This window comes from Lepisosteus oculatus, chromosome 8 (assembly GCF_040954835.1).
Source record: "Lepisosteus oculatus isolate fLepOcu1 chromosome 8, fLepOcu1.hap2, whole genome shotgun sequence".
In the NCBI taxonomy this organism is placed as follows: domain Eukaryota; kingdom Metazoa; phylum Chordata; class Actinopteri; order Semionotiformes; family Lepisosteidae; genus Lepisosteus; species Lepisosteus oculatus.
In genome coordinates this window covers 48,777,737-48,787,912 of record NC_090703.1, presented here as the reverse complement: position 1 = coordinate 48,787,912, position 10,176 = coordinate 48,777,737, and the positions used below count along the sequence as shown (strand labels likewise).

General features: G+C 43.3%; 1 protein-coding gene across 1 annotated transcript; it reads right to left on the bottom strand.

Moving 5' to 3' along the window:
• Positions 1-2,980: 2,980 nt before the first annotated feature.
• Positions 2,981-5,429, bottom strand: ccdc160 (coiled-coil domain containing 160). Its single transcript, XM_069193852.1, has 2 exons — positions 5,393-5,429; positions 2,981-3,961 (listed from the first exon to the last, which is right to left on the bottom strand). The coding sequence occupies exons 1-2, from the start codon at positions 5,414-5,416 to the stop codon at positions 2,981-2,983; spliced, it is 1,005 nt and encodes a 334-aa protein (XP_069049953.1). The 5' UTR covers positions 5,417-5,429.
• Positions 5,430-10,176: the final 4,747 nt, after the last annotated feature.

The following is a 10,176-nucleotide window of genomic DNA, read 5'->3' as shown; positions in this document are numbered from 1 at the left end:
TTTTGTGCACAAGCATTTTCATTGATCCCCTATCCTCATGGGTATCTAGCAAGGGACAGCTTCCCAGTTTTCTCGCAGAAAGGGAGGGAGCACGGGAACTATTCAAATCGATCTCTGACTCATTGAAAGAAAGACAGGTGTGCGCTTTTTTCTGCTCAGCAGTGACCTCTGTAGTGCCCGCTCATTAAAAAAAGACAGACAGTAGTTTTGATTGTAGATTCATATATTTCTTGTCTGGAAGATTCTTCAGTGAAAGTCTCTAAAGAAAAACAATGGAAACGATCCTTTGCCTGTTTTTGATTTGTTTCCTAAGTTTTATAGAATAGACTTCAGATGGGCTATTATACCGATTCCTTGCAGTACATAATAGCTTGTATCCCTAATGGCTCCAAAGCTCTTTACATAAAGGAGGGACCTCCTAATTTCACACACCACAGACCAGCAAACACCTGGACAATGCGTGGTATAGCAGCCCCACTACACTACAGACCCAGAGAAAGAAGAAATTGCTTCAACAGTTGAACTAAAGAACTTGAGGGATGCCAAATTGCACCATGTTCAGTCTTATTTCTACTCTGGACACCAGGGCTAACGCCTCTTCTTTTAGGAACAGTGCCATGAAATCATTATTAAATGCAGTGTGCCCAGTTACCACACTGGGGGATTCCTTTGGAAATTCTGGTCCAGAGATAAGAGCACCATCTACTGGACCACAACAACACTTGTAGCAGCAAACAGTTTTTTCTCATGGTCTTTCCCCCTACAACTGACCAGACCGGTTCATGCTTAGCCTCTGGGATCTGATGAGATCAATCAAATGTAATGACTTCTAGATGGTTTAGTACAAGGACTGTTAATCAGAGGAAGAATCTTATCAGTGTACACAAATTAGCAGTTCTGGAAGAATGTACAACAGATGGATTGTTAACAAGGCTAAATTATTGATTGAACAGAGAAAAGGATCCAGTCCTTTATGTATTAAAATCATTCCAGGAACTTCAATGACTTCAATGTCTTTGTGGACACTGCACAATAGTAGGCCTCTTGTCATAGGAAAGTACAACAGACTTGGTCAGAGAAGTATTTCAATTTCAACTCCCTTACCAAGGATAGGGAAACTGTTTTGTTCTTAATTACATGCCGACAATCTTAAAAATCTATTTAAATACAGCTAGTCAGTGAGAGTCCCTACTCTCTACTGTAGTCTCACCTCTTTTCATTTGTATCCTACAACTGTGCTTCAAAGCAGCTGTGAACAATGGAGCAAAACTAGATACATTTAGAGTCATGATTGAATGAATATTTATTTGGCTGGGTATGAATGTAGTTTCAGTTTTTAGAGGAACTGATCAACTTTGAGCCCTTAATGCATGCAACGCCAGATGCGTGTAGTGTTTTGCAGCTCTTAACTGCCTTTTTTTCCCCACTCTTGTTACTGGCTGCAAGTTAGGATGTTGATCATCTCTGCTCCCGAATAAAATCTTGGTGTTCTGTGAGCCCTTAATTATTTAATAGATTTATTCCCTTATAATTTATAACCATATAACCTCTCCCAGATCTAAAGTTGTGAACGAATGAGAGGCTCATGAAACCTGCTGGGGAGCACTGATTTCAGGGTCACCTGTATGACTAGTGGTATATGTAGGACAGCTGCTATCACTGGTTTCTGTGTTTCTGTCTATGGCTACCTTTGCATCTGCCTTCTTTATTAAATGGCCTTTCCTGTCTCTCAGACATTTTTCATTTCAGGAAGATGGTAACTTGTACATAACCTCTATTTCAAATGGTGTTGGAACTGTAATTGGAACAAAAATAAAAATTAAACAAAATTAAAAAGAGTAAAATTAAATCCATTACATTGTTTGGTTACTTTTTTTTCAGCTGCCCTGTCTCGTCTTGTTTTGTCTCCTGGTTTCAGCCTGCAGCACTTTTTTCTGTTTCTCAGTTTTTCTTTTTTTTTTTTTTACACTCTCAACATAATTGCGTTAAAATCTGGCTCCCTGAGGTTTTGCACACATCTCGCAAAAGCTGCACGGGTTGCGTGGCTCGGCTATCAGGTGGGCTTTAATTTTTTTAGCCGTTTTTTTTTTTATTTTTCTGAGGCCCGACCCCCCGTGACGACGCGTCGGAGACGCTCGGCGATGGTGGTGACCGGGGGGGCCCGTGTGCTTCGTGAGGGACGCTTCTGCTGCGTCGAGAACCGAGGGGAGCCCGGCTCACCCCCACTCTCCTCTGGGGGGCGCTCTGCCGCGCCTGCTGCAGTCCTAGGGAGTCGAAAGCACAGTCCGGCTTCTTGGGTTACACAGTTCTATTGCGAGGACGAACCAGGCCTGGGCGGCGTGGAGAGAATGAGCCGCGACACCCCTCCCGACTCCCCTGTGTCGGCCGCGTACGTTCTTGCACGCCCTGGCCTTCGGGTTACACGAGCTGCTTCCAATTGTCGTTACGTAATTAAGGTTCCTAATTAATGAAGGTTGTATTAGGGGCCAGTTCCTGACTGAAGCGAATCTGAATGGTCACATCCTGCCCCCTGCACATAGATCATGCTTTAGTTCAGGTGGGCAGCTGCGTCAGCATGCGTAGGCTGCAAAGGAACAAGTAATAGGTTTATTCCATGCTGAAAAAAAGAAGAAAGAGAACACAACGTTTCGGCCGTGGAGCCTTCTTCAGGTGTGAAGAAGGCTCCACGGCCGAAACGTGTTCTCTTAACGTTTCGGCCTTGGAGCCTTCTTCAGGTGTGAAGAAGGCTCCACGGCCGAAACGTGTTCTCTTTCTTCTTTTTTTCAGCATGGAATAAACCTATTACTTGATCATGCTTTAGAGCCAGCAGGGGGTAACTGTATCAGTTATATCCCCTCTAATATCGGTAGAGCTGCGTCCTGATAAACTTCCACTCGCTGAATTAGGGTCGTGCACAAGCAGTCGCGTTTCTTTTCAACTGTTTTCAAATCTTTCCAAGCATTTTAACAGTCCCCCTGAATCACGTCTTGCAGATCCTTGCTGCTGGGTCGTCCTGGGCGTCCGTGCCAGGCAAGCTAGCGAAATGCCTCCTGAGCAGCTCCAGCGCGTTGAGGCTCCTGCCGTGATGGCGCCTCTCTGCCTCCAGCTCCTGCCTCTGCCTCCGCACGGCCGCCTCGCTCTCCGCCTGAGCCGCCGCCGCCGCCCGGCGCTCCCCTGCCTCCTGCTCCTGCCTCAGTCTCCTGACCTCGGAGGCCAGCCCCGCACTGTGCTGCCTCAGCTCCCGGGCCTCAGCCCGGACGTTCCTCAGCTCTTGGTTAAGCCGTTTCACTTCGGCCTCTCTCTCTCGGGCCTCCTTGGCCTGTGCCTCCAGTGTGGAGTCCCTCCTCAGCCCCTCCGCCAACAGCGCGTCCAGGTGCAGCGCCCTGCGTGCAATCTCCTTCCTGGCACGGGACAGCTCTCGCTCCCTCGAACCCAGGGCCTCCTGCAGCCGCCCCCGCGCCTCCCGCTCCCTCTCGCTCTGCGCCAGGGCCTCTGCGAGACGGGTCTGGAGCTGCCGGCGCTCAGAATCCTGCTGGCGCCTTGCCCGTCTCAGAGCCGACACCTCCCGGGCGTCCCACAAGCACTCTTCCCCTTCCCGGGGTTCCCCGGGCTCCGCGCTGGCCGGGGAGCTGGGGTCGGCCCCCGCGGCGGCCGCGGCGCTCACGGGCTGCTCCGTGGGCAAGGCGGGAGCCTCCCTGCGGATCATCCTGGAAAGCTGCTGCCTCCTCTCCCCCCTCTCCCTGTCCTGGAGCTCCTGCAGCGCGGCCTGGTAGATCTCCTGTCTCCTGCGGACCCTCTGGCAGGCCAGCCTCTCGGACAGCAGGCGGGGGGTCTCCCCCAACAGGTCCAGCGCCGTGAAGCGGGGGGGGAAGAGTGTGGCCACCCAGTGGGGCTCCTTCCATTCGCCGGTCGCCGCCCCCTCCTCCGAACCTGCTGCCGTCTCCATTCCTACTGGGGAAACCTGGCAGAGCACAAAACACACGATATAGATGCTCAGCCGTCCTCTGCGGGTCGCCACACCCAGATCAGAGATCAGAGATCAGATCTCTTTATTGGCCATATACAATTTCTTGCATTAGGAATTTGTCTTTTCGCAGACCCCTGAAGCGCTGAAAACTGCTCCATTCGCCTACTCAATGCCAAACTGTCTTGTCATAGAGAGGAAACGTTTTTCAACTTGTGGACACCATTCCATTCTCATGAGCTCTCTCATGAGCGTCAGAATAAAGACCCCGATAAGCCTGTGCAGTAGCCAGCTCTGTGATAGTTAAAACTATACAAAAAACAGTGCCTTGGTATTCCAGAAAGAGGAACCGAGCCGGCGCCCATCCCAGCAGGCCACAGGCGGAAGGCGGGGTACACACTGGATGGGACGCCAGTCCATTGCAGGGCAGACAGACACACACCAGAGTCAATTTTCCTACCAGCATGTCTTTGGACTGTGGCAGGAAACCCACTTGAACACGGGGAGAATACACTAACTCCATGCAAACAGCACCCCAGGAACCGAACCCAGGGCCCCAGCGCTCTGAGGCAGCAATGTGAACAAATGCACCACCGTGCCGCCCAAGCAACTTGCATTTACACCCACGCATGCAGGCGCAAAGGTACCCATTTATACAGCTGGGTATGTTATCAGAGTGTTTCTGGTGGCTACAAGCAAGGGCACAACTCCAGGGTACCACTGCAACGCCCCACTCAGGAGCTGAACACTCAGCCATCTAGTTACAAGTCTCGAACCCTGACCAGACACAGGAGAGGCAACGGGGAGACAACAGTTCCCCAGGACAAAATGTCACAGAGCTCTGAGAGGAAACCAGAGAAATTGCCAACTCCATCCAGAGCCAGACCAGAGATCCAAGGGGTCACCCACAGTGTTTAGCAGCTGAGGGAGAACAAAACAAAAATATAAAATATCCACGGAGCACGTTTCCGGATACCGAAAGGTTCCGAGACGCCTTCCTCAACTTCTTAACGAATCACGTGTCTCAACGTCGTGGCTGTTTCGTGTTTAAGCATGAAGAAAGTTAAAGCCACACACGTTCATACAGAGTAATCTTAAGTCGCAGAGTGGTTCATAAAACACGAAACACGTTATTTAGCAAAAAAGAAGAGTCATAATCTGCAAGACACACACCTCAGGGCCCTATTAGGAATTATGTGTTTTCAAGCATCTTCATCCCGCACACATCACCGGAGAGATTCGACAATTAAATCAATTAAAGGTGTACAATTTTTAAAATCTAAAGATGTAACAATAATAAAATGATTTCATATTTGGTTAACCATAACTGTTTGCAGAATATATTTCTATGCAATTATCATAATAATTCGCAGAGTGATTCATAGCGCACGAAATCAATTATTTAGCAAAAAACACAAACCGAATTACAATTTCCGAAGAAACTGTATCCATAGAGACCTGTGAACACAAATAGGATATGACGTAGTACACAGAAACAAACCAGTATCACCATAGACTGTAGGAATTTAAACTAGATGAGATGGTTGTATTCTGGGATAGAAAGTCTGACCTGAGAAATTCCATGCAGATTAATGTAGAATAAAAATACAGTATGCAAATAAATTCTATATACTTTACCAACACACTTGGCCCTGTAGATTGGATTAATTTCTGCCATTGTATTTATAAATTGAACTACCTCAAATACATATCGCTCCATGATATAGCGGCTCTGTAACATTAAGAACTCTTACGCTGGTGTTATTAACGTTCGGTGTGTTGTTTGCCTAAAAGTGAAGTTCTGTTAATTGTGAAGCGCTGAGAGTTGCTGTAGTTCTGTGTGATTAAAAGAAGTATCAGTTATACTTGACGTCTGGCCTGCCTTGTACCTCCTTGTTAAAGCCACAAAGGGACGGTGTTATAATATTACATCGTCCGTATAATAGATATGTTTCCCCCCGTTTTGGATGCGCGAGTGCTGTGATGTTATAATTAAAACTTGCTATAAAACCAATTCGAGGTGAAAGACATTTAGAGGTAATTTAGAGGTGATTTAAACGTGATACTCTATCACTTTTAAATTGAATGTTATGCGATGTGATAGCTGTATACTTTTTATATGACTTCTTTTTTTTTTTTACAAAAAAAAACGCTTTTATAAATACGTGTGTATATAATTAGACATGTGCTTGCTGTTCATTCTGTGTCGCGGACCTCGTGTCTCGCGCCACGCAGCCCCTGGCAGGTGGAGCGCGGAGCCCCAGAGCGTCTCGCGCTGCACCCGGACTCCCCGTGACGCAGGGGCAGGTGGCGGGAAGGCGGGATTTCAAACAAGGTTTTTTTTTTCTGCGAAGGACTGACCGGATATGGAGGACAAATTCACCCTTTGTTTCAATGAAAAAGGACAGAAGAAAATGCTCACTTATTTATAGATGGTAGGCATATACCAAGATGTTTAAGCTGTTAAAAACGAGTAAAAAAAATGACTTTACCAGGAGAGGATGTCAATAGAGAGCCACTATATATTAAAATGTATGGTTTTGCAACGTGATTTTTAATCACAAGAAGGTTTTAAACAGTGAGACTTATATTGTAAGGGTCTTACAAGAACGTGCAACTAACAAAATATAAATAATGAAATATATGAAAATATATCGTTTTGGCTCATAACAAATCTTAAAACAAATCAACGCATTTTAAACTTCAGCAATGCAAATTGTATTCGTTGTGTTATCATTTCAGTGATAATTGTAATTAAGTTTTCTTAATCCTATGTTTGTGTTGTAATTGGCGATTACTGGTCTTTTTTTGTCTTTGTATTTTCTTATCAGCGTACAAACGCATTTATTTTACAAATGACAACCGAGTTGTTTCTGTTGGTGTACCCTGGGAACATTTTAATTAAAAGGAAATTAAAGGAGATCTGAAGGGCAATTCTTTTACATTCCTAACTCTGAGCAGTTGCACTCATCAAGGTGTTCAACAAAAAACAACGATCGCTTCAGTTTAACTCTCTTCGAGACACATTTTTGAGGATAATTTTAGAAGTGTTTTGCATCGATTACGCTATTGCTATAAAACATATTGCAATTTCAATGGAAAACAGTTTCACATTATTTCACAATTTTAGTTCCTTTTATCCCATTTTTAAACAAGTGCAATTATTTATCACCTTGCTCTAGTCGTATTTTTCATCAGATGAATCCTGTCCTGAAAACTCCCTCTCTCTCATCCCACTTTTCTGCTTTCATCTGCCTAAAGCACTGCTATTAGTCTGAATATAACCTGCTTTCATGTCTTTGCGCTGTTCTAATAAACGGTCTCCCTGAGACTATAGGAGCCTCGCTGTCAGCCCATCTTGCTTTCAGGAAGATCTGCTATGACACGTGTGTACAACTGGAACTGGCTGGGATCAGGATTAGGGATGGAGTGAGGGTTAGGAACAGACGTAGGAAGAGGCTAAAGTTGAGTTCAGGACTCGGAACACTTCAAAACCCTTGAGTATATACGAGTACATTAATTCCAGCAGACAACAATCCAAAGAGACTAACTAAGCCTATGGACTGATTGACAGTATGTCTCCTCTCACATGTATGTCTAAATTAAAAGATGACCGGAAATGACAGCAGCACAATATACAAACTATTACCAGTGTGCATTTATTTTTATTAGCAATTGTTTTACTTAATAATTATGAGGGGTGAATGAAACCATGAAGTGTTTGGAAGGCCCCAAGCCTATAGGAAGAAGGAAGCATCACAGGTCTTCTATGGATGTCGTCATTTTGTAGGCTGTAACTCACACAGCTGCAGGTCACAGTTTTTCCACACTGCTTGTGTTACTTACTTGTTGAGTTTTCCAAAGCCTCTGTTGCTTCTCATCTTCCAGAATCACCGAGTCTTTCCAGATACAGGCTACAGGCGACGCCGTCTTTCTGTTTCTTCTAACAGATCTTAACAAGTCTCACCAGTCTTGGCCGCTCGCAGTAGCAGAAATCTGATTGGCTACAAGGTCATACCACGTCGCTGGGAATCTCTGCACCCCCTATCCTTGCATTATCCCTGTGGGGCTCTCTGCCTGGGCTCAGACCCATGCTACTGGCTCTACAGGGGGGCAGGGGGGCAGGGGAGACGGTGCCAGCTCAGAGTGCGTCTGCTGACGCCATCAGACCCCCAGTGCGCCGTCCTGTGACAGAAGCTCAGAGAACTGGACGCACACACGTGGGGTGGGGCGGAGGGAACCGTCGCATTGTCTTGCTCGCGTTTTGTTCAGGGGAATTTCGTCCCTCAAAAAAGTCAGTTCGCATAAAAAAATAAAAATACAATTTAACACAAATGCCTGCCCCCGTGACGACTGAAAGCTGCTCCATTCACCTACTCAATGCCACACTGCCTTGTCATAGAGAGGAAACGTTTTTCAACTTGTGGACACCATTCCATTCTCATGAGCTCTCTCATGAGCGTCAGAATAAAGACCCCAATAAGCCAATGCAGTAGCCAGCCCTGTGATAGTTAAACTATACAAAAAATAGTGCCTTTGTATTCCATATAAAAGATACATCTGTTGGACAGTTACTTGTGTGCTGTAATAAACTCTTATTCCCATGAACTGGATAAGAACACTTTGGAAGCTATTGGCAAGAACTGGAAACATGCCCACTGTGAACTTTAGGGGCTGAATGCCTGATTATACAGGAAAACTTGGAATGTTTTCTTGAATTCCCAGATAAATTGTAATTTGTCACCACGCGTATCGTTCATTAATACGCTTTCTGACGATTACAGAGTAATGTCTTGTGATTTGCTGGGCTACAGGTTATTATGTTAAGACTTCAAACCTCTCCAGTAATTGTACAACCGTTTACCAGATAACTACAAAAGTATTTTGAAAAACACAGCGTTAGGTGGGGCCAAAATCCAAAGATATAAAAAAATACATGTGTTCAGTTTTCTTTGGGCTTTCTGGACCTAAATTTGTGTTTTCAATGTTTTATTTTCCAAATGAAAAAACAACTATTGGAGATGTTTGTATCTAATGTGAACAGTGCAGCCAGTACAGATGTCTACCTTTTCCATACCATTGTATAATATTATCATGAATGTTAATTTCCTGATACTTTTATTTGCGATAACTTAAATGATAAAACAAGTATTGAAGTGTGGATATTGAACATTTAACTTTAACGTTAAACAAAAACATTTAACCTTTTAACACAGTTTTACAGAAATCCTTCATCTACAGAATGCAGGATTGAAAATATTTAAAGGAACTCTTGGTTCCTAGATTTATGCTCTCTGATTTGAACTTTGATTAGAGAAGTATATCAAACATTTTTTAAAGGGAGTTTGTCAAAGTAGTTTATACTCCACACAGAGAGAGCAGTAGGAATAGTTCTCACCAGTTACAGTTTACCAATGTGTGATCGATTTTTAGCAAGGAAATGATCACTTGTTTCCATTTCCAAGAGATTAATTTTTTTAATTCAATTTCAAGAAAAACAAGTTATAACAATCCTAAATATTTTTTGATAGTAATATTAAATATGGCAATTAGTTTGACAATTTTTGAATATTTTATAGATTTTATACAAATGTTTATTATATTCAATCAATTATATTTAGGTTTGAAACTGTTACAGAGTTTTTTGCGGATTATATATTTATTTTCTAGCATAGTATTACACTGAAAGTACAAATGTTGTGTTTTAATAAGAACAGTATCGTATTTTAAAAAGCGTAATATTCCACTGTGTGAAGAAATGTCACTGCAAATTTCTCAGTGGGGTAATATATTAAAACAACTTTCCAGAATTGTTTTCGTAGTCTAAATAACCAGCAGAAATATCATTAAAAAGTATAAAAAAGTATTAAGCATTTTTCTGTAAACATCTCCAAAGTAATGTTTTACTAATAACAATGATTTGAGAAATGGACACAAAATGAAGACTTAAAAATAAAAACAGAATTAAAAATAAGAACTTGGTTGCAAAATTATTTTTACAGTCTGATTTGTACAACCAAATATATATGTCTATGTTTCAACATATTCATATAGGGTTGCATTTTGAAAACTATACAATTCGACTCTCAAAACAGATTTTAAAGCTGATTTGTGACCTACTTCATATTTTGCTACTTCTGTAAAGTGTGCTGTTTGTGTAAAGTTAATGCAACCCCTATTAAATAATATTTTCAGTAAGAACTTTAACAAAT

Coding starts and splice junctions, on each gene's coding strand:
- ccdc160 (XM_069193852.1), bottom strand. CDS start 5,416: ATGGATACAGTTTCTTCGGAAATT. Junction 3,962..5,392: donor ATACAGTTTCTTCGGAAATT/GTAATTCGGTTT, acceptor GTGCTCTGCCAG/GTTTCCCCAGTAGGAATGGA.